The 25,993-nt window shown below is 34.7% G+C and overlaps 1 protein-coding gene across 2 annotated transcripts in view; it reads left to right on the forward strand.

Annotated features, from left to right (window-relative positions):
• The window catches only part of LOC126380561 (fibroblast growth factor receptor homolog 1-like), a 50,752-nt gene that overhangs the window by 22,160 nt on the left and 2,599 nt on the right, over positions 1–25,993 (forward strand). Inside the window, exons 3-14 of one of the 2 annotated variants that reach the window (XM_050030058.1) lie at positions 18,540–18,690; positions 19,201–19,316; positions 19,870–20,190; positions 20,367–20,558; positions 20,675–20,877; positions 21,618–21,753; positions 24,005–24,261; positions 24,349–24,589; positions 24,675–24,864; positions 24,956–25,067; positions 25,201–25,394; positions 25,626–25,763. In XM_050030058.1, the coding sequence (XP_049886015.1) occupies positions 18,540–18,690; positions 19,201–19,316; positions 19,870–20,190; positions 20,367–20,558; positions 20,675–20,877; positions 21,618–21,753; positions 24,005–24,261; positions 24,349–24,589; positions 24,675–24,864; positions 24,956–25,067; positions 25,201–25,394; positions 25,626–25,763 (2,251 nt within the window). Of the gene's footprint in view, positions 1–18,539; positions 18,691–19,200; positions 19,317–19,869; positions 20,191–20,366; positions 20,559–20,674; positions 20,878–21,154; positions 21,379–21,617; positions 21,754–24,004; positions 24,262–24,348; positions 24,590–24,674; positions 24,865–24,955; positions 25,068–25,200; positions 25,395–25,625; positions 25,764–25,993 lie in introns of both variants that reach the window. The other variant, XM_050030057.1, reaches the window with a different exon arrangement.

The following is a 25,993-nucleotide window of genomic DNA, read 5'->3' on the forward strand; positions in this document are numbered from 1 at the left end:
AGTTTGAATAGCAATGTGTAGAGCGGCGTGGTGGAGTATGCTTCATTGGTATACCTTCTGGTTGATTTTTGGGCAATGTTAGTAATAGGTACGTAATACCTTCGCTTACTACAAGTAGTACATGTTGTATTGTATTTTTGTCATTGATTAATGTTGGCTTCCTACTAGTATATATGTATTTATTCGTCACAGAGTCATGAGGTTGCGTGTTTGGTCTAAACAGTTATTCATTTAGTAGCCTAGAAACAACTGTGATTGGCACTCATACGTCATAGAAGATTTGTTATTCTATCGTACAAAATATAATATTTTGACGAAGACTGAACATTTTGTCTTTATTTTCGTCTCATTACGAAAACGTAGGTACGCAAGTTTTAATGACTAAGACATCCAAGAATACACCAAAATTAATTTCGTCACTCAAATTACCTCTTAAATTTACACAGATAATAAAAATTAAGAAAAGGAAGGGGTTACTACTTCACGGGGACAAATCGATTGGTGAACCAACCCTCTCATTTGGTTCTCATTAAGTTCACCGGATGCATAGACAATTATTTTAATGACCAACCAGTTATGAGCCCTCCGCTTTCTTTTCATATTAAAGTTACTTGGTTATTTTGGTACCACGATTGGATTGACAGAGGTCTTTTTAAATTAGTTTAGTATGTCTAATTTTGATATGACGTCCTGTTTTAAATCATAGTCGAGGATTTTTTCACTGCAATTGCATATAGAACTTTAGCATACCTACAGGTATAACTGTAGTTAATATGAATGCAAACTTGACTATCACTGGTTTCCTTAAAAACTTGGTATATCGTATAGATAAAAGTTGTTTGCAGTGATGCCATTCTGCGAAAGTTGTATTTATTTACCTCGGCGTGGTCCTAAACAAACCGTCATAAATTCGATGGACGTCGATAAAAATTTACGACGTGTCTTTAAGAATAAAATAGTAACTAAGTACATAAATGTTATCTTACGTTAGACTCTGCTTCAATGATAGGAATCGTGCTGTTTGAGATGATATTACGTATTTCATTGGTTTATCGTAATTACGACATAACCTTCAAAACTCTTGAAAGTTACAATTAAACAGAGGTGTGTAGTTGATAAAGATTCACACACACTCACTCAGATTCACTTCTTGCAATTCCAAACGAAAATAAAAAGCTTTTATTAAAGCTATTTCAACATAAACGTGTTTCGCGTAGAGGGTGTGGATATGTAGACATTAGGAATATGAGGAGAACATGATTTTACATTGAATACAAATAAACGCGACGGAAGTCGGTATCTTTTGCAACAGCGCTGCTATCTAGACGGACGCGGGTGGTGCGCGGGCGCATCCTCTATCAACTTGCAACGTTGGCACGCCCGGCGCATGTGCAATAGAACGCTGGGAAAATCGTGATTATTCGCCATTTAAAATCGTGACGCCCTTACTCAACCTTGCAAATGTCGTGACCGATTACGCATTTGTATTCTTTACGAAAGCTTTTCTTTTTAACCGTCATATATATCATTTAATACCCACCAGAAATTAATGTCAAATGTTTACGACCTCTTCATCGACACGCAGTTACCCTATCACAGTCATGTTTCCCTTTGGCGGTAATTAAATGGGATATTTGACATTCTCTTTAGAAGCCACTAAGTCCAAAACAAACAAATTCAATCCCACCAACACTGCATAGTCACGAAATATATAGTTCCAAAGTGGAGATGATGCTTAAAATGTCGTAAAATTTTTATAGTTGGAAAGAAAATAAATAGTTTTTCACTGTGTTCCATTTAAGAGTTATACAATAAAATGTTTACAACTGGAAGAAAATAGCCAGCTGTTTCGTAACGTGGAATTTGTCTGTTGCTGAGTTAGAAGGGTACCTCATCATAGATGTAGCTTAACGCCATGATGTGAATATCTGAACAGTTATCAAGAACGCCGTCGCCATGCGTGCTGGTATTTGGATGCTGACCACCTGCACGGACAACTTTATGCACAAAAGCGAACCTACTTACAGGAATAATCACCTTGAACAAAATAAGAAAGCTTTTCCTTTTTGTTTTTAATTATTCTGACTATCGTGCCAAACAGCACCATTACTTTCAATTTCATTGAAATGCTATCGACCGCGTTTGAAAATCGGCGTCTTTGACAGTTTATATGCGGAAAACCATGTCCATTACTCTTCCACGAAACTTAAATAGCTTCTGCAACAATGTGGGACAAACTAAAATGTACGTTTTCATAGCGTTTCTAAATAAATCTGCCATGTTGATGTATCTCTGCGCCAAATATGTGCAACATTAGAGAGGTTAGTAACTCTCTCTAAACAGGGAAATTTGTCAGTCCTGCGTGAGATCCCAAAAATGAATGTAAACCTCATAAATTTAAGTTATTTTCTCTTCAAACCGAGACTACGGATGAGGAAATTTAAAGGAAACTCTACAGTTGGTGTTCGCGATAAAGACCTCATTTGAATGAACGTAAATGCAATTTAATATTTATGTCAAAATGTACGTTTAGATTAAGTGCGCTATTAGTCAATATGCTTGTTTACAAAGATAGCAGATTAATGTCCACATCGACGTGGCAGCCAAAACCATATAAGGAGGATTGGCTAGCGCTTTAATAAATATGAAGTTAATGAAACTACAAAGACATCTGCATTTTACAATACGATAATAATGAGTTACAAATAATGGCGAGGATAAATTAAAGGCTCTAGCAATAAAGTAGTCAGCACTAGTAAATAAGTAGCAAATAACTTTAGCCAACATTTAAAACCAGCTGTTCATTTCAATTTTCAGGCAGCTGTCAATAATTCATTTAAAAGGACACTTGTGTACGAGCTCAACATCTTATCTATTTGCAATGGAGATGTTATGTTGTGTACTTAGTTCAAGAATAATGCTTGTGCTAAAATTTAATTAGGTAGGTAAGAACTGTAATACGCAAAAAAAGATAAATGAATCTGCACCTGTTTAAAATTACTTACAGAAAATGAAGTTTCAGTAAAAATGACGTTAAAACAATCTTTACGCAAATAACTTCATGGATGGAAATAATTATGAGCTTTGGGTTGAGTACGAATAAATATATACAAAAAATTGCTAAACTAGTTACACTATAGTAATTTGGCAAGCTCTGGATATTCTTAGCTCAGTTTTGTCATTGATGTATTCGCGGCAAGTTGCACGGAGACCGACGCAGGCGCAGCTGCCCTCTGTAAATATTTGCTACGCCACGCTATGATACTACAGTTCATTGAGCTCGCAGATCTATATTTGTGATCGTAGTTAAGGAAACTGCACTGTTAATAATCTAGTTTTCCTTCGGGATTTCACTGTACCACCGTTCGATTCGTTTTGGTTGATCCAAATATGGTTCATCTCGTATCTTACTGCCGTACCCAACCGTTAACAGACTTTGACCGAAGATATTTTCTTGAATATGTAACAGGATAAACAACATCATTTATAACTAAATACAACATCAAAGCTTGTAAGTCTTTAGGACCATTTTTCCACTTAAGCCCAAACCGGCTCTACCTCCCGTAATGAACATTAGCAAAAGAGCGAATCGTAACGTCAACGCTGTCCGAAGCAAATGACAAATTATTCACTTACCAATATTTACCTTCTTATATCGTCGTAACTACATATGTCTCCTAAAATGTTCCTTATAGCTCATGATTTAAGCCCGAGAATACCTTGTGAGAACTGATGTGATGGTCAATATAACTTTGCACGTTGCAGTTTTTGAAAGCACATGGTGTCTCCGTATTCATTTTACAGTCTGCCGCTATTCTAGGAATAATATTCCACCATATCTTCGCTTATTTTGGGCGCAGGTGTCCAGATGTCGAAACGCTCGTCCCTTTCCTTTCTTTTGATACGTTTTGTTAAAATTTCAGTAAGGGCAAGATATGCATGCAATTTGTCGTCTTATTTGGTTACGGGACGCATCTGTCTGGATTTATTAGCTCGTGTTCCTTGTGTTTATTTTGTGCCATTTATGAACTGAACTTGATCTCAATTATAGGCACTGAGTAATTGCTTCAATTTTTTGTACCAGTGCATTAAACTGTGGTACTTATCTAAAAAATCCTACTTGTCCAACCCTGTTTTTATTTTGTCTTATGTTTCATTGCACTTGCCCTAAGCTTTTTATTCATTTAGGTAATCTCTATTGGCGTTAGAGGTACTTCTTACATTTAAATTTTCAAGAACTAGTGCCATTTTAGTGATCACTAAACAGGCATTTATTTGTACTATCTATTAACGGTCTACGGTAAAACACTTCGCTATAATTTCCATAAAAGCACGTAATTAGCGAATGAGTTACCGCATAAGATTTCTGAGATGTTTTTCACAGCCGTGAAACTTGTTTACTCTATTTTTATTACCCTATAATCGTCTAAGCTCCTAGCTTTATCTTGCCTGGGCTTAATGGCAATAGGAGTGCGAGGGAATGTTTTTGCGCGCTGCCCATCGCAGCAGGCGGTGCTGCACAAAGAAATGCAATGTGTATATTAAGATTTTTCTCACGAGCACATGTGGCGTGCCGGAACAGAGAAACAGAGAGCAGTAGAGTAAATTTATCTAAAAAATTTTTGTTAATAATAACATTATACTTATTAATTTTTATTGGTACATGCATGAAATATTTAATGAAATGTTCTTACTGAAAAAGATGTTTTGGTTTCAGATTATCTAGATAGCAACATAACTAATTAGGTACATTAAAAGTTAAACTTTGTAAAGAAAACCAGGTGTAATGTTTATAATAAGTATTCATATTAAAATGATATTACATAATAAAATATCATTGGATAGATAGGTTTTTTAAAGGTTAAAATTATTATTGTCTTCATTTGTTTCAAGGTATGTATTTAAATGTTCAATATTATTGACATGTGATTGAAATTCTTTCTGATGTCATAAATAAATTATCATCTATGCGACTCCATAATTTTATTTCTCGTTGTAAATCTGCAGATTTATTGTCAAAAATGTTTTTCGCTTTATTTGTTTACATTGAAAAAGACATGGTGTCAAGTTTCTGTAAAAAACGCCATCTGACTTTAAACGTTAAAGATAACGTGTTTGCTCTTGAATTTTTTAGGCAATTTTTTATTTCATTATGGCTCATAACTGCTATGTTTAATAAAGAAACGAGTCGATGATGATAGTAATGATGATGATGATCCACATTAAAATACCTATTATGAAATATCAAGTATAAATCTTCGCATAAGTCATCAAATTCAGAATTACCTACGCCGCGTCGATGCTTATTTGTACTAGCCAAATTAGGGGGGGGGGGGGGGGGGGTAAAATGGCCACATCGAAGCAGTTCATCTAAGAAAGCAATATTGCATTTTGACATTTGCTTATTAAAACTAAGTGCGCAATGCAAACAAATGTCAAAAAGCAATATTGCTTTCTTAGATGAATTGCTTCGATGTGGCGATTTTAACCTCTCTGTTTCTTTTTACTAAAATGTCGAAACACGAAATTACTATGGAATTTGCGGAGGTCCGTGTTGCTCTATGAATTTGTATGAAAAACCGCACGAGACGTCATAGGAAGACCACGTTTTTTTTATTAAAATTCATAAATAGGTTAAATTGAAAATATAAATGTTTTTCGTTAGTGTTAGATATGGCTTTATTTAGTAATTGTGTATTAGGTACAGACTTTTCCACATCTGCGATCTGTAAAGGTACCTATTATGTATTATGAAGTTTATTCCAGCATATTGTTCCACTGCATCCTAGTGAAAAATTCCACAGTATGTCAAAAATTTTTCTTATGAGGTAAGGCATTCTACTGCAGATGGTAATTTTACTTCGACCCTTGTTTTTACAATAAACAGCCCGGATAGTGTTACTGTACGGTTTGCCTTACAACAACAACAAGGGATTTGTAGCATTGTTTCCATTCGGGAGATTTGAGTTTGATTCAAGGCTGCTGGTTATGGTTGTCTTCAGATTAGTCACAAGCGGTTGTAATGTCACGTTACTACTGTGTCTCCATTTGTACTAAAATCGCGTTGCAGCCATGCTACTCATTTTGTTCGGATTTACCAAGCACCGCAAGAGTCGTGCGTGAGACAGCAGCGCTGCAGTAGCGCGGCTAATTTGGAGGCGCTATGTGTCTCGGCATATGTTAGTGGTTTGTTGGACTGGACTTTATAATAAAATGCGAAGCTTGTTTAATTACTCAATTTGACTCACGTGAATATTATTATACGAAATTAATTTGTTGACCATTTATGTGGCCTTTTTTATCAACCCGAATTTGAGATCACTGAGGACTTCGCATTTCAGGAATCTAAATTAATGTTAAACAAGGGATAATACTCGTAAGATACACGAAGATATTACTTTAATAATAAATGTAGGTGCGAAACTGAGTTTGTACCTAACAAATGTAATTTGAATACAGTGAATTCATTTAGTTTTCTTAACATCTCTTCTATAAATAGTTTTAAAAGCCGTAGGTTTACCGAGGCAAGCGAGGTAGTTATACCGGGCCGATACAAGAGCGTGCCACTAAGTAAATATTTGTACTGAATTGACTTCTGCTGCCCTTGAACTTAATGTTAATGGGTTAAAACGGGACTGCGAGGGAAAGTCTGTGCCCGAAAATATACTACGGACCATTATTATATAGTGTTACTATGTAGTGTAGATATGTACCTAAACTTTATGCATTGACAAAGTGCGGTGATTTATTTCTGTTCGCCATAAATTAAAGTTGAAAATTGTAGTACCTATATGTATCGCAGTGAGACATCATTTCTCACCAGTTGTAATCATAGAGACAGGTATGACGAAATCTAATTGTCCGCTAAATCGCACTAATAAAAAGCAATATTTTTAATCAATTCTTGCACTTATAAAGACGTCAGTTCACACTGTGGGAATGAGTTATTTCCTACATTTTTTACAGGCCTTAGACTAAGCCAATTCGAATCAATTCATTCTTAGTCTACAGATAATCTAGACTTTTTCTAGCCGAAATCTGTACGGCGTGAAAAGCAGTGTAATGATGTACAATGCAAAATTGTCTTTTTCTATGTCTGGATTTTTTGTTAGTCTGCACTCGCGAAAGGTCAAATGTCTGTTTAATAAATTGGTCGTAACTTGCACACGAGAAAAAAAATGACTTTACAAACTTTAATGTTCTGTAGATAGGATCTATCTCTCTCTCTCGTTTACACCCAAGACAGTTGTTCGGATCGTGTAATATATACCTACTGATCGAAATAATTTTCTATATGAATACTTTTCTATATGGTTTTTTACTAAATCATCACCTCCAGTAGCTGTTAAAGCCGGCCTTGTAGGTACGGAGCTTGTGTGTGAAAAAGCCTTCATGTATAAAAATGTAAGTAGGTACCAAACTGGATAATCCTTTTTGCACACTAAACACACAGAAATAATGGGAAAAAAAAGAAAAAAGAAAGAAGGAAGAAAAAGGAAAAGAAAGGAAAAGGGGTCAATTCTCGTGCACTATACCTATATATTATTAGTTATCTATATTACATAATATATTATATTATAAATAAATGTGGCAAAGCAAAATAAGGGGGTAAATATCCAAGTAACAAGTTTTAATATTCTAAATGGCTTACAACGTTGTATATAAATTATACAAATCCCGACTGATTCCCACATATTTCACAATTTCCCGGCGTCGCGCGACCTCTAGACAAGCAAGGTGACACAGCAGTGCCAACATGGCGATGCCATCATAAATTATGTTTATTCTGCACTCGAGTACCAACGGCGGTATTTTGTCGTCTATTTGCTTGTAAGACAAGTACGGTGGCTGTTTTACAAAAAGCAACTACAAGGGTTCTACACGGCGCACAACAAACACACAAAGGACAAGTGCTTGTAGCTTTAAAAATTTGTATAAAAACTCCATGTTATGCTAACAAGGTAACAGACAAGTCATAGCTAGGTAAGTAGGTATGTAGTGTGATCTTTTAAAAACAGTTCAGCTTTTGTTAAGTTTGCTCTGTTATTTGGGAGGTATAGATTAGTGATGCAACGTCATCAGTCGATCTCCAGTGTATAGAAATTTACCACTTTAAGGAGTAAGGTGGAGAGTTGAGAATGAAAGGTCACTTGGGTTGCTTACACACTATGGACAGTTTAATCTAAACTTTCATCAAGTCGTCAAAATGTGTCATAGTACGAGTATCTTTGTCTCCCCGACTATCCCTCCGTCTGGGCGATGTCTCGTTGCCGTCTCGACGAGGTCAAGTGAATCACCGTTCCATCACTCAGCTTAAATACAGTTATTACTATTTAAAGAAGTCACACTTACATTACTAAGCTAGTAACATACGAAAAAAGAACGACGGATGTAAGTAACGCTACAAAAAGTGTGCTTATAATTGAATAATATAAAATGTTGAATTCCAACCAGATAAATTCAATTTATATTAAATTGTATAGTGTATTTGCAGAAGTTACACTTGGGTACTTACTTCATAACATTACTAATTTTTACATTATATCATTATATATTACATCAATACATCTTAGTATCAAAAAATCTGGATAGCGAAAGTAACCTTTATATTGCTTGGTACGTAATCTATCCACTGTTCACTTTCCGCAGTAAAATACATTTTCATTAAGTCCTAAAGTTACTAACTAAACTCAATCATGATCCTCACGGTCCCTTGTCTGCACCAACCAAAGTGTAGTCGTCTTTTTATTGATGCAAATAACATCAAGTAGACGCGTCTACTTCCCGAAGGATCTCAATGATTCACGTACTAAATATTTAAGATGCGCGGCAATGGTGTGAGAACAAACGGAAATACCTAATCTTTGCATTAGTCTATCGCTGTTCGCACTTAACACGTGTTTGATAACCCTTAGTAATAATGGGCAGGAATGTGTATAGAAAATATCTTAGATCCGGTTCATAATGTTTAACAGAAACTCCGATTTCCTAGAATGGGAATGTATTTTCGTTTCCGCTATAAAATCAAAACTTACTGTATACCGTCTTTGCATATTTTGGTCTATGGTTTTATCAGGCGAAGTAGTTAAAGCCGTCTGTGGTAAACCGACAATAAGTCACGTCTAACAAAAACTTGCCTTGGGTAGGTATTTGTAGTTTGCTATACTTTGTTATAATATTTATATTTTGCTCACATCCCATGCATTAAAAGGAGAGCTTTAACTTCCGGTGGCTGCCACAGTGCATTACAATTTTCCTCGCAATAAAGAATCTTAATCCAATACTAGTCCTGTATTAACAGTTTGCATTGGAGGCCATTCCATACCTGATAGCACTTACGTGTCACATTGAATACAAATGCTTCTGTATTATTCAGTTATTGGACACTCGGATACAGTTATACGCAGTGTTGATTGTGCCAAATTTGGCCCAGCTAGGCACCTATAGTAACACACTGTATGTACACTTGTGTTGTATTTTGTTCAGCCAACTTGCTCGCAAACTCAGGTTTAATTGACGCACAATTACAACAACAAAGTATTCGCGAATTAACTCACCTACTACAAAACAATCATGCTTTATAAATAAATCCGCCCATATTGTTTCGCCATTATCGCAGTGATTGACGCAAACTTTCCGTTCTGGGAGCGCGAGCGCATGATTCCCGGGAACGATGACTGATCGACGCTGCTGTTTATAATATTTATAATCTTACACTGTTTTCCTCGCGCCCCATTTATATCTAGGCACTAATAATAAACTTTAACGCATCTACTTTTCACGTAAATCTTCAGAAGATCGGGTAATCTTGAGAAAGCGAAAAGAAAGGAACGGTCTCTTTATAAGTATATCCATCTAATAAACAATCTTGATGTTTTTGTTTGTTACCTACTTTAATAAAATTGCTTAATATTTTTATGGAAACATCAGTGGCTCCGTAGATTTAGAATTTTCGCGCAGCGGCTCTGTACGATTCAAATGCACGAGTAGGTAGGCACTTACCTAATTAGTCAAACAGAATTGCTTATTTTGCAGACAGTATTGTAATCGATTGCCTTAATCTTTGCGCCAAGTAAAACTTGGCAGCCCACGCGCAATTCTCGATTGCTTTCTTGACCAGATGACCTCCTAAGTTCCCACAGATTATGTATTCAAAATTTTTGCTATTGGCTTTCCTGGGGCCTGTTTTAAAAACTTACAATTGTAAATTACAATGACAATTTGATGTACATTGCGGAGTGTGTGATCACAAATATTTTGCAGTTTCATATTAGCTACGTAATGAACACCAAATTGTCGTTGTAATTTACAATTGTAAGTTTTATTAAACAGGCCCCTGGTGTTAGTAAAATTATCAACTGTGTACTTAAGTAAAAGCTAATCACAACTCCTCTCATACCATGTGTGGAAAGTTTAATACTTGGCTGCAGTAAAAGTTAATTTAGTAACAATTATCTAGCTATTCTCAAAGTAATTATAAAATTATACCGTTAATCTGCAAGCCCCGTAATTACAGTCAATAGGCCATAACCATTAGTTCTGGATCAGGTTTCAGGCTTGCTGTTCTAAGTAAACTTATGATAATTGCATTTGATAACGTTTCTGTACTAATTTGCATAAGAGGACATTATGTATACCTATTGAAATTATAAGGTCCCATGTACTTAGATAATTTGTTCCGTGAGTAAACCAGTGCATACCTTTCTATTTAGTTATGGAAATCGATTTCTTTAATCGAATTAGTTAAGAAAATTTTAAGTCAAGTATTTTAATTAAGTTCTTAAGTAATTGTTTCCACTCGTATATTTTTCGTTTAAGTTTTTTGGGGGCAAAAATTATATTTTATAAAGGTACATCCAGGATTAACGTCCGCAATGTGCCCAGGAAGTGGTGGCCATGACTAATGACTTCCTACTTTCCATTATTTATTTAGTTAGTTTAGCCGAACCCGTCGACAGCTAAATTAGTTAGCCCGGAAGCGATCTTCGACACAACTCAGAGCTAATCGACATTTGTCAATCGATTACGACATGATATCCTTTTAATAGTTGACCTGACGAAGGAAAACAACGCGAGGAAATGTTGATAGTTGTGATATTTTGGCGTGGCTTAATCAACTGCTATGCTGATCACCACATAGTGAAGATATGTGGAATATGTCATTTGTGAAATCCTCCGCTTACAAGTGGAACACCAACGCAGTTTGTGTTAATATAAATCTATTGTTACTAGTCTCTATATCATGAAGCCCCTTTTTCATATTTATTATTATATTGACCTACCATATAGTTGCATAATAGTTTTATTACAAGAAAGGACTAAATAATTTACTTAAGTTACCAACTCCCTAGTAAAAACATGTTTCTTTCTTAGCCATTGGTAGTTAGTCTAAAGAAAAATAAATAAAAACACACATAATCTTTATTTTATAGAATATTAATTACTTACAAAGTTCAACATTAATCCAGATTTTCCCGGTTCAAGCTAAGCGTAATAAAACAGGGGATAAGCAAGAAAGTAAATTGAATGTGCCACCTACACTGCACAGGAAGCGTCTCGAATCTGTCACTGGCGTGCGCAGGAGTTGATCTAACGTGACGCGGTCAATTATGCGATGCGTGGATGAGTTTACGCGACTTAAATGTCTCAGTACAATGTCTCAGCCACATAAAACAGCCAATTTCCACTGTCTGTGACAATTTTGTTAAGATTGTTTTAGTACAGGGTTAACCGACTTACATTATTAGACATTAATTACCCTACCCTACCCAATATACTCGTATTAATAATCCTAATTAGCATCGACACAATCGTACAAACCAAGTCTGGTTAAATGACACTCGTTGTTAAAATAAGTACTCAACTAACTAACCCAACCTAAAAGTACGATAATGTAAACAAATTTAATTAAAAATAGTTCGGTAGGTTACCTACTTATGAAGAAATAATCTGTAAGTAAGTAGTTAATAATTTGCCATGTAACTTACAAGCAAGCCGCCATTTGCATGGTACTTAACTAGGCGTAGGTACCTAGTAAAGTCTTGTTTGTAACTATTTTCTTTTATTTTGGTGTATTAACTTTCCAGGGTACGTTTACCAAAAACGATATAGATGGCGTTGTACAGCTTTAACATGACAATTACCTATTTTCTCATTTGTCGGGTAAATAATGATTCCAAAATACAATGTAATGGCAGAAGGATATTATATAAAAGTAATTGTTGCTTGATATTTGGATCACATTATGTTGCTACCTATATTGCTTTTCTTTATTTTGATCAGAATAATAATGGATGGAAGATGCAATTGTGCCTGGGTGTGATAAAAATGGTCGTCATTTATACTCAAAAGCAAAGATAAAAGATGCATATGTCTGCTATCCATGAAGTTAGAAGGTTAAACGAAGAAATATCTGTACAGCGCAATCATCTGTACAGCGCAATCTATATTGATTTTGAGGTTTTTTTTTTCTTGAATGGCAATTTTGAGGAATGTAGCCTGGAAAGTCCTTCATTAGTGTAGGGAATGTGCGTGAAACATCTAATTTAGGTACACATCGATGTAAGAAAGTACTGAAATAACTCGCTCTATTAATCATTATCAGTCTGAAATGTATTTTCAGTAGTCACGAAACTTGAGTTCCATGAAATCGATTTCCAACAAATCAAACTAATTGAAAGCAACTAAAAGAAACTGGCGCACGCGCACCTCTATAAATAAATTCAAAATGGCGGTTGACCCTTCGTACAGTTATACAGAGCATGTGCAGTAGACAAAAAATCACGTTCTTTATCTTTGACATAGTAAGAGAACATTACTTTATTAGTGCAGGTAGCAAGTAAATAATACAAGATATTGAATCGACGTTAGACTTGTAGTTACTGAAAAGAGAATAATTATAGTTCAAAATGTTATTTATTTATTAAGTAAGTATACTCGATATATTTAAGTGCTTAATACGCAATTATTCATGATTGAAATTCGATAGACGTCGACGTGGTTTACGTCCGTGACATGAAATACGCCTCGGATTCGCGTAGGAATGTAGAATTTACACAGACCAAGTATTTATGTCCAACTGTCATTTTACAAATCAGAGCCGGAAGCAATATCCAGTTTCGATTGGAATCTTATTCGGGAATTTACGAACCAACAGTTGCGATATTCTTCCGTCAGACTCCCGCCGTTTTAATTAGGGAAAAGCGCGCGTCGAGATATTCGAAATTTGAATGTGAGAGGAAACGGATGTGTCGGTGTCGCCTTTTTAATAATTCTATTTTATATGCCCGCCGTGGCTAAGATTGTTGTGATTAAAAATAAAAATTCTTTTCATCTTTTCATCGTCAACTCTCAAGTCTAATGTAATAGCTTCCTAAATCTGTGTAGGTTCTTTTTGATGTTTCATTGCTAGCGATTCGCCCTCTCTCAATACCTATGTATTTAGTTAAATACCTACTTATATTTTTTTAGATGGATTTATATGTTTTTTGAAAATAGCAAAATCTTGCGCATTTCATTAAAAATAGGGCGTGTAAAAACTGCATGTGAAATAACTTGAGGCGTCAAGTATCGATGTCGCTTCTAAAAACGATACAGCGAGCCTTGCCTCCTATTTTCAGATGTCAAAATAATTTGCCATTTGAATGTGTACCTTATGAGCTTGTTTACAGTGGTTTATGTGAAGGTTGTGGGTTGTATAACGGCAAAGTTGATGTTTTCTGAATATCATGTGACAAACGTCTACGTTTTGGCGTATGACGTTTCTGAAATAGCGCTGTTTCCTGTATACTACCGATAATAAGTGATGTTGAAATTTCTGGGAATGCTGTGACAGGTTAGGTAACCGTATGAAAACCTACATTACACCTAAGTACGTACCAAGATGATTGGATACCTAATAAGACACGACGAATTTATTAAAAACATCATTGAAGGAAAGCTAGAAGGAAAGAGAGGAAGGAGAAGACCAAGAAGAGCTTAAATGGAACAGATTAAAGAAAAGGTTAACGTCGTGTCTTATAGGAAAGTTAAGGAATTGGCCTTTAATAGACTGGAATGGAAAATGCTACACCGACAAGAGCGTAGCTCTTAAATTGATGATGACGTACCATAGAAACAGACTGATCCTTGGAAATGTACAAGTAGATCATATCATTAGACGTACTTACTTATACAAAATATTCTTATCAAATAAAATAATTATGACGAACTGAATAAGAGACTTTCCAGGCTATGTTCCTTAAAATACTTAAATATAGATGGCGCTGTACAAAATTGCCTTCGTTTAACCCTCTAATTTCATCTTTTATCTTTGTTTTTTGGTATTAATGATGACCTTTGTTTTAACACCAAGGCACAACACATCTTCGTTATTATTCTAATCAAAATAAAGAGAAGCAATATACGTAAGTATGTATCAACATAATTCTGTACCTACCATATCTGATCCAAATGCCAAGCAACAAATATTTTTATACATGCTTCATATTACATTTTAATTTCTATGCAAAGTCGTTTACGGTGCAAGCTGTTCGGTTATGGAATTCTTTGCCTGAATCCATTCGAAGGGCACCGTCGTTGGATGCTTTCAAAGGGCAAGTCAAGCAGCACTTTCTCATCTCTCCCTCCTCTTCTTTATAACGTTTTTCTTTTCTATTCCATTCTTCTTACATCTTCTTCTTTATAAACTAGGTATTGTAGTACTGTCATGGTTTCCTTTCTTCCATAGTAGTGTATGTATATATTTACGTATTTATATATTATTATAATCATTATTTATTGTCTTCTATGTATTGTTTTTAATATAATTATAGTTTATCTAGTTATAAGTACTTATATTTTTCAACATTTTTTATTATTATTTTATTTTATTTTTTTGCACTGTCTATCCCGCTACATTTTTCATTAAATTCATAATATCCTATACCTAAAGGTTGCCTGGAAGAGATTGCTACCTTAGCAATAAGGCCGCCTGTTGTACTACCAATTTAATTATAATACTAATGTATTTTTAATGTGATTCAAGTGCAATAAAGAGTTTTTGTATTGTATTTATTTTTGTAAATATTTCTGAGTAATTATTTACCCGAACAATGAGAAAATAGGTATTTACTTATCACGTTAAATCTGTATAACGCCATCTATATTGTTTTTGGGTAACGTAGGCTGTGATGTCCCTCATTCTAAGGTTATCAGCCATTATACAATAGTTACTTTTGCGTTATTTTAGTAATAGTACTCTTTAATTCAATAATGATTACCTACTGATTCCTCGCTCCTTAATTATAAAATCATCGTCATTATTTTAATCATCGTGTCTATCTTAATAATGTCAGGAGTGGCTCGTTTCGACTGACGACTTGTGGGGCTGCCTACCCCGTTTAGAATCACGGGTGTATCTTTATATTGTAACAGATGTAGATAAGTACTGCGAACACGATTTGTATAATTACAGGCTGGGATAAGACCACCAAAGTTAAAAGATTAGACAGATTTAGAGCCCATTGTTCAATTCTGTATTCAGTTCTTCTAATGGTACATGATTACTTATATTCGAGGCTTAACAATTATTGAACCCTGTTATTTCTAAACAAAAGAGTGTTTGAATTAGGCTTCGATTGTGACCATGTCAATTATACTTTACTTACTTTGATGTATTCTTATTATTTTCTCACTGTCTTGACTGCGAAAGTTCTATTGACCTAAGTACACATTGTACGTATATAGAAAATTGCCTTTTATTTCAATAAAAATATACATACTTACTTATATATTTTTTTGAAAAACTTAATGATCTAGCAGTCATGAAATGAAATTAAAAGGCGTACGAAACGGGAATCTTTTGTAATTCTGTGCACTTATATATTTTTTTGAAAAACTTAATGATCTAGCAGTCATGAAATGAAATTAAAAGGCGTACGAAACGGGAATCTTTTGTAATTCTGTGCTATATAGCTTTTTGATTGCTTGGAAATCGGCCAAAGAATTTTTTTTTGACGTGGGCGTCTTTGAGATCGGCTGTCCTCTACAGTCTACATGTTGTATGCCCGTCATTGGTGGAACAAACGCTAACATTTACGTGAATGCGGCCCGGTCGTTCCTCTCGAATATATTACTCTCAATTACTACAGTAATTTACTGAGACTTCGAACGTTATTTACTGATAAAAAGGAGAAGTTTACACCCTGAGTGATTTCTAAAAATATAGGTAGATATGTGATCTTTTCAGTTGAAAGGGCTCTTATAATTTTCAGTTATAATCTTGTGTTGTTGATGGAACAATGCTTGTGTGATGTGAATTACATGATATAAAATGATATTTCTTGTTGATTTTTTTCTAACAAGCAGTTGTATCATTTGCTGGCTAGAGTCCATGTTACATTTTCCTCCTTTTTATTTTATTAACATTATTAATGACAGCAACAGCGTGAAACACGATTCTTCCCCCGCTTCCGAAAACCGTTTGTAAAAGAAGAAAGTTATTTGTCTTTTTGCATCACGCTTATTTCTATAGAATTAGCAACTTTATAAAAAAAGTACGTCTCGTCAATTTACGGCAGTGATTTTATATTTTTCATCTTGGGGACAAGTGTTTGCTTGCTCACGCTCATGTAATAGATTATTAGCAGCTCTTTCCCATAGTATTTTGTTTATATCACGAAAGAAACAGATATACATTTTCTCTAAGTAACAAGTACGAGTACTTGGCTCGTATTCCAAGAATGGTAAAAACTAACATTAACAAAAATAAAATTGTTTCAAGAATACACACCACGCGCAAAAATGCCATTGTTTTTAAAAATAGCCATATTTCGCTCATTGAAAGTTGAGGGCGACCTTTTTTTGGACCCAAGGGTAGGCCCTGCATCTGCTCGACACATGCAACCACTAACTGAACCTTTAAGCAGTTTGCAACAGAAATAGTGTTGTGACAAAATTAAATGTCACGATATTTACGATTTTTGTCTGAGAATTCTATCGTTGTAGTCTTATTTCATTTTATTTTATTATGTATAAATTTACTATATTTTGTTCTTTGATCAATTTACTACCCAAGACTTAGTTAAATACTTGGTTAAGTTTAGATTATCAAAAGACTATCGAAATAAAAATATTAGCTGATCCTAATCGAATAGTTAGATGGAATAATTTGTACGGTTTACAAAAATAATCAATATTCTACGAAACATCTTCGATATCGATAGAACAAAGCGCGTCTGTTTCACGGTCATAATTCACAGGCTACAAATCTCGATGTCCATAAAAGTTTCAACCGAGTCCACTTTCCAAACAAAGCAGTGTAACTTTGTCCAACACTGTCTGAACGTTATTACGCTGCCCTGCGAAATAACGCTCAGGGTTCTGAATATTTTCCTGCAATATTTAGGTTACTTTTTAAACGCCAATCTCAAAATAATATAAAACAAAATCAATCAATAAAAATATCCTCTAACCTAACCTGTGTAAAAAAGAAGTATTGAGCATTAAACAGCAAAGATTTTACAGTTGGCGTAGGTAGCATACTTATTAATATTTAGTTAAATAATCCTTAATTCGACAATACCTACACTGTTCGTTTTCAAATTAAGTAATGTTATTTATTATTTGCATGTTTTAGTTTTAGTGATTGTGAAACTTTCTTGCAGTCCCTAGAAACAAGCGTCAAAAATAAGGTTTCGGAGCATTTCGGGACAATTCAGAACGTGACATTTCTGGAACATTAAAATTTAGTGCCGTTCCATATGCAGCACGTATGTGACATTCATTACAACGTACATTTTAAGATTTATGACAATTTCAAATAATCTGTGATTAAAAGTCATTCGAGCTTACTTTTCAAGTTAGGTTAATAGAATATACATACTTAATATTACATATATTAATTTAGGTAAATACAAATATTAAACAAAACTGGTAAAACAGCTGTCAGAATACTGATCACCCCAGCCCAACCTCTGCCAGTTCTAATAGGGAATGAAGGCACATAAGTAGATTAGAATGACGTTTAAACCCAAAAATAGCAAGTTAAGTTCGCAACCGAGCACCTGAAAGCAATAAATACACTCGTATAATATTTTAACGCGCTCTTCCACCTCATTAAGTACCCTATTTCTTTTGATTGTGTATGTCTGTGATACCTGTGCTAGCGAAAATAGTGTTAAGTTTAAGACTTAACGAGTTACCACTAAATAATGAATTGCATAGAAACAAATCATATTATAATATAGGACCTACGCAACGTTGTCAAGGCGACACTTTCAAGAGGGCTCTTAAATTAAATAGAAACAAAGGCAGCGAGAAATAACGCAACTGACCATCCACACTCATTGGTATTCATAGGGTGCTGACAACATGTTAACTTTATGACCTGGGAGTATTATTTGTAATTGAAAAAGTTTTTTCCAGAGAAATCTTATTTATATTTATGAATTGCAAATATAAAATTCAAATCCTCTTGAGAGTTTTATGGTCACTTGTTATTAAATAGTTAGTGAAAGGTTTTATTACTTTAGTTAAGAAAATAATTGTTTTATTTTCAGATGACACATACACCGTTGTTGAGGCGCTAAGTAGCGAGAAGCTGAGATTGATATGCGGTTTGAAGCCAAAGAACCAGGTGCAGACGATACGTTGGTACAAAGATGGACAACTGTTAGACACTACAAAGGGCAGAACAACGCAGAAGCAATGGTAAGTTTTTGGCAACATAAATACCTAATTATATAAAAATGGATCGAAAACACGAACGTCAATATTTACCCAGTTTCATCCTGAAGCTGGAAATACCCACAGATTTCATACAACACATCATATATTATGTGAATTCATTCGTAGCATGAAAACAAACTGTGGATCGAAATAATACCTCAGATCAATAATTTCATGGTAAAGGATTTTAGAAACATTCTACGGGTTTCCTTTGGGAATACTAAATACTATATTTACATAGCTGTAGGCATCTAAGCCAAAGCTTGCCTAGCACTAATGCTTTTCAAATTTGGTTTCGAATTAATTTTCGGACCTGAAATCTGAAAAAATCCTAAGGAGACCCATATATACAAAAAATATTTTTGCGGAGGTATGTCAGTTTTAAAAAGATCCGTGAAGTGATAACGCCAGGAAGATGATTATAGCAGGCATCTATTCTATAGTAATACTCTAATTAATACCATTGAAGTTTGTTTTTGCAATGTCTTTCAGGAGGATACGCGGGTTCCAACCACAAGACGCTGGCTTATATACGTGTCGAAACGAAGATGACAAAAATAAGGAAATGAGCGTCATTATAAAACAGAAAATTACTCCAGAATTAGAGGGTTAGTATAATCACTGGATTATTACACGTCAAATGTAAAACTCCAAAAGGCCTGATATATTTCTTATTTGCACGTTATGGTTATTGGACTTACTTAGCAATGGCATTATTTTAAATCATCATTCGTGTCTAATTTGTAAAACGTTCTTCATGAATAGATTACATTGCACAATAATATTTATGTTAGTTAGCTACATTATTTACAGATATGCATGTAATGTTTTTATCTTCGTCCTTCTGGGTATTTTTATACTAATAAGCGTTTTGGCGTCTTTATAATCACCCGGATGAGAATACATCGTTCAAGATTAAGACCATACCGGATTCCGATGTCAATTTTAATGCAATATTGCTTTCGTATGTGGAAATGTGCGTCACGTACTTTATTTTGATTAAAAAATACGTATGTTTACTGCAAAACTTGCATTAATTTTATAATATGATATTTCTTAACTGCAACTGTCTCACTGTCTCCGGATATTTGTTTAATACTTAGTTATTATTTACATTATTATTTAGTTCAAGCTATAGCTTTTTTTGTTTCGACATTGCAGAATACCAATCTGATGCTGAAATTCAGAGGGTAATGCCGGAGATATTATCTCAACATCGAGCCGCACCCTTGGTAAAAAATGCATCTACATCAACAGAAAATATAACCAATGAAATCAGAAGACACAAACAAGATACTTACGATAATATTAAAGATGAAGACGAAGAAGAAAGCTCCGATAATCACACCGACGCAAAACATCAAGATGTGGATACACACACCGATGTGAAATTTGCGCCACGATTCAAACATCCTTCGAAAATGTTCAATATGGACATGAAACCTGCAGGTAGCTCTATCAGGCTACGATGTGCTGCTGAAGGTACGTACAAGTAGCTTGCATAAATATGAGATAAAAAGCACAAATAAAAATCCCGGCACCTCCTCACCTCAGAACGTCAGCTAAAATAAGACTTTACGTCCCTAAATATGAACGTATGCCTGTAAACAAAACGAGAATAACTAAAAGCATTTTTATTATGTCGTAAACTTTTGCAGGGAATCCTACGCCGAATATAACGTGGTACAAAAATAATGGTCTACCTATAACGAGACCTTACTTTCCTCCTTCATATGGCAAATGGGCTATATCACTTGAGGAGTTGACGAAAGCAGATAATGGAAATTATACATGCCTTGTATGTAACGAGTTAGGTTGCATCAACCATACAGTGCATCTCCTCATTCAAGGTAAAAATCCGTTTATTGACTTACAAATCAAGCTTTACATATTTTAAAATTTATAAGGATGTAATTTATAACTGTTTTTGATGTGACCTATTCACAAATATTGTTACATTCTTTAGAACGATATCCGTCGAAGCCTTACATAAAAGAAGGGTATCCCGGTAACATAACAGCCGTAGTGAACAGCACAGTCCAGATGTCTTGCCCACCGCTATCAGACTTAGAGCCTTATCTGTACTGGATCAGGCCCTTGAATTATACTCTCAAAGACGCCGAAGTTGGGCCTAGTGATGCGCCCATTCCTTCCGGAATTATTATTGAGGTCTTTGATCTTTTCAAATCTGGTGAAGGCTTATGTTCTTTATAAATCATGCACATTTCGGTAGTAGAGGTTAAATATCAATAATAACATTCCATATAACTCTAAAAATAAGTATTTCTGTGTAATTGTTATATTAAAAAATATCATCAAAGGTGGTGGTATCACAGTCATTGGTGATGGTGAAGGTCGAGTTAATTGTATCAGTCCCATTTTACTAAACTAATACATTTTATGGTAAGTAATGATATTAACTGATATACAATATTTGACTTTATAGAGCGTCTGTACGCGAAACCTGTCCTCACTCATGGCGTAGTCAACCAAACCGCGGTAGTTGGTGACACGGCCAGATTTAGCTGCGAATTCTTATCAGATATGCACCCATATGTATACTGGATGTACTTCGCCAAAGATGAACTAGTGTACCACGATACAGTCGAGTCTAACGAAGGCTACGCTAAGGATATGGTGGTGTACGCAGATCTAACCAAAATCAAATTGGTGAGGGTGTAGTGACTAAATGCATGTGTGTGGGAATTAAGACGTGCATGTTTACATTACAAGTACACGGCAGCATGGTAGAATAAGATATAAGTAGGTACTTACTTAATCATTATTTTAGACTATAATGTGAAGGTCGAATTTAGCTCTAATGATGTTAAAAAGCTTTGTTAATAATATTATCTGTATTTAGAGTTTAAATTTTAATTAAGGAATCTAATCTATTTTTTACTTTTTAGAGTCAAAATGCATCAGATAAACCAGAGCAACTAACTCTATACAATGTAACTAAAGAAGACGAGGGTTGGTACGTTTGTGTTGCTCTGAATACTCTTGGTAATACTACTGCTAAAGGTTACCTCACCGTTCTGGAATGTAAGTAAACTGACACTATTGTATCTAATTATTATATTATGATTGATTTGATGAAAAAAGAAATAAAAATACTTGTGTATTTTTACCAGACAAGCTCTGTGTACTTGTGCAGAGTTTCTCCTTTGTTTGCTTATCTAGTTTAAAGTGTTACCTATCTTGATTTAAACTACTTACAACTCTTGCGTTTATTTTCTACAACTGCATTTTGTAAAGTATAAGCTAATAAAGAAATAAAATTAAATGTCGTAATATAAATGCAATAATTTTATCGCTTATGACAAAAATACATATCACACGTGTATCTAACTATAAATTCATTTTATGAATCGTTTTGTATTGAGAATAATTAGCATGTATGAGGCAAAGTTATAAAGAATTTCTTCACATAATATGTCATTTAGTTTCTAACTGTCACCTTTTAATAAAGAATACGGATTACTGTATTAACTTTTGTCAAATTTTACAGTAGGACGTATCACAGGGAGATGTCTCAGGAAAACATTTGTTTACCCCCTGTGGTAAGCAATTAACAATTAACAGGGACAAAAATTGCTGTTTAACCCATAAAAATACATGTCACAGTCTTCTTGAAGAACGTAGATACAGGGTGGTTAGTGGTTAGCAGATACAATAGAAGGCAGCAGTGTCACTGTCGTATGTGGATTATCCACACGCTTCATCGGTTGTAGGTACATCCACTGTTGAGGCTAAGCAGTTAGTGTTCCTGTGGGGATATGGTTGTTCAGATGGTGCGGAAACATTACAGTATACTACCGTGCGGTCTTCTATCACCTGGATTTGGGCTACTTTGTTAAATAACCTATTATTTAGAAGGTCATCTGTTTCTTCTAAGGTAGTACATTATTGTAGGTAGATTCACGCTTGTTATTTTAAAAGATTTAGCATACTCTTTGCTTTTCTAATGAATGTATTAAGTGTAAGTTATCTTTTTGTTTGGTTACCGCTGTTTATTTCTATTTTCTGTGTTTTTCTAGCATTGACAGTACATGATACAAATAAACTGCGTGGTTGAATTTACTGTCCTCCTGTTCTTTTTATAAGGCTGTTCTTTTGTGTCGACTACGATAGACCAGGATCACATTCCTTTCTCTAGAAGTACGAGTAGCAAGTTTAGGTGCCTTATGTTTGAGCGCGAACATTTTCAACACGTTCAATATCCAAATGTGCCTAATTTTTACAGAAATTGTTTGTTGTCTTGCAGATGTTTAAACCCTTGATTTCAGACTCATTCAGTATAAGTCTATCATTCAGAGATTGTGTTATTTGCAAATCTTCTTGTCATTTTTGCATTGTCGTGTTGATTTTTTTATTTAATAGGATATACTTTTTCAATTAAAGTTACTGTGTAAATAATATCATATTTATTATCTGAGAAAAAAAAAACAGTTAATAACAGTGATGAAATAAGCGAAAAATTTTCTTGTCTAAGAGGACTTAAATGAAACTGCATTTAAATTGTACCTATTCAAAATAATATGATATAAAAATGAGGCTGTTGAGTTAACTGAAATACAATTTGCTATTCAATATTTTACTTAAAACTAACGAATCAATCAAATTGCACCTATAAGGTAGGCACCTAATGTAAACCTTGGTTTAGACTTGACTGATAGGACTCGTTTTCTTTTTGCCCAATCGGTAACATTTTTGCTTCCAGAGGTGATGTACTTATTGCACCAGTGTGAAATTGTCAATACACTTGTTTTTTTGCACTTCGGATTCGGAAATAACACCTTTTTTGCTAGTCCGTATTTGACAATTAGGCGTCACGTTAAAATAAAAAAGAAAAGATATCGGAAAAGATATGTACTTAATGACAAATATATAAGTACTTAGTATTAAAATAACTAATAAAATCATTGATTACTTGTTATGTAAATTCCCAGATTAAATATTTGTCTCACTCTTCATATTAAAGTCGCCTTTAAATGACTACTGCGTCTAAAACTAAATAAGTATCTGGATTACTACTAAAATTAAAATGTGCATTATGGGTTACTTTTAACTACTTACTCATTTTCAACATGTTTGCCATTAATTATTACTTCCAGAGTTTAGTAAATTTTTCGTTATCTGAATTTAGTCCTACCGCTTTCGTAAGAATAGTTTTTAAATACATAAACTCGCGCCTATTTACTACAGGGGTAGGCAGAGTTCTATCTGCTCCGATCCTGATGGACTTATCTTGCTTCCTCCATCAATATTTTATTTATTTCCCTTTTTGTTATAGCTCTCCCGGATAAAGAACATGTCGATCATGGAAAGCATGCGTTATTTATCAACATACTGACAGCTGTTCTCGGAGCAATGTTCTTTGTAGCGGCTATAATAGTGGTAATGATATTTAAAAAGTTAAAACGGGAGAAAATAAAGAAACAACTAGCAATAGAGACAGCGAGAGCAGTCATAGTCACGCACTGGACCAAAAAGGTGACGGTAGAGAAGCCGCAGATTAATGGATCAAATGTGGATATGACTGAAGGATTGGTATGTTGAGTTTTAAAAAGAAATCAACAGATATTTATAATCTTAAACACGTTTTATTCATTATTTGTACTTGTTCTTCTATTACAGTTAATGCCTGTTGTAAAGATCGAGAAACAGAAACTTTCTCAAGTACAGAGCAATACTAGTGATTCAATGATGATGTCAGAGTATGAGCTGCCAGTGGATATAGATTGGGAGGTCCCCAGAGAATCTCTCAGTCTTGGGAAGGTGCTTGGTGAGGGAGAGTTCGGAAAAGTTGTGAAAGCCGAGTGCACCGGTATTTTGAAACCTGGCATTCAATCAGTAGTAGCAGTCAAAATGTTAAAAGGTGCCCGCAATATTTCGTGAAATTATCTGCATATTTGTTATAGTTTAACCCGTGGTTCTAATATTTTGTTAATTTGTTATTTTAGAAGGCCATACGGACGCAGAAATGATGGCATTAGTCTCAGAAATGGAAATGATGAAGATGATAGGGAAGCATGTGAACATAATCAATTTATTGGGTTGTTGTACTCAAGACGGTCCATTGTATGTTATAGTAGAATACGCTCCAAATGGTAATTTGAGGGAGTTCCTTAGAAATCATCGACCTGGGAACAGGTAAAATATTATACTAACCATTCTCTGGAAATAACTATTTATCTTCACTTTCGATTATAACGTTGATCATATAATCATAATATATTTGTAGATATGAATCACCTACGGAAGACCTTAAAGATAAGAAGACACTGACGCAAAAGGATTTGGTTTCCTTCTCATATCAAGTCGCCAGAGGCATGGAATATTTAGCCTCTAGACGAGTAAGTGCAGTACTGCTAATTATTTAATTCCTGCTACTCGAAAAACACTCTTTTTTATGGAACTTGGCTTTAACAGAGATTGAATTGTTTCTCGCAGTAGGAAGTAATGCGACTTTAACCATTCATGTTGCAGTGCATCCACCGAGACTTGGCGGCGCGGAATGTCCTTGTTTCTGACGACTGCGTCTTAAAGATCGCAGACTTCGGCCTTGCGAAAGACGTCCACAGCAATGACTATTACAGGAAGAAGACTGAAGGCCGTCTGCCGGTCCGGTGGATGGCGCCGGAGTCACTCTACCACAAAGTATTTACTACGCAGACGGATGTGTAAGTTTATTGGAGGTATTTTCGAAGCGTAAATAGAAGTGGTCCACTTTTTAGATAGGTATAAGTACTTATGTAATAATAATTGCATAGCGAAGTTTACATGCTAAAAGTGTTCATTTTAATGCAAGTGCGAATTAATTTTATTTATTGTTCTTCAAATTTGTGTTGCTCAATTCTTCATACTTGTGCAATAAATTTACTTTTAGATTTATATCGTTATTATTTTATCAGCTGGTCATTTGGTGTGCTGCTCTGGGAGATCATGACGTTGGGCGGGACGCCTTACCCGACTGTGCCTGGGCAGTATATGTACCAACATTTGAGCGCCGGTCACCGCATGGAAAAGCCGCCATGCTGTAGTCTTGAAATGTAAGAAAAATTCTAAGATCGTTATCCTTTCCTTTCCATTCACAACTTCTAAACATATCTTTCTTTACCTTTAACAACATTTTTACGACTTCTATTTTTGGAATAATCAATTTAAAAATATTCTGGTACTGTCAAGAATCTTCTTGGAAAAAAATTTTGTGCGTCTATCTATAATTATTTTCTTGAATTTATGTAAGTACCTACCTAATTCTTATCTCGCTTTTTTATTT

Source organism: Pectinophora gossypiella, chromosome Z (assembly GCF_024362695.1).
Source record: "Pectinophora gossypiella chromosome Z, ilPecGoss1.1, whole genome shotgun sequence".
NCBI lineage: Eukaryota > Metazoa > Arthropoda > Insecta > Lepidoptera > Gelechiidae > Pectinophora > Pectinophora gossypiella.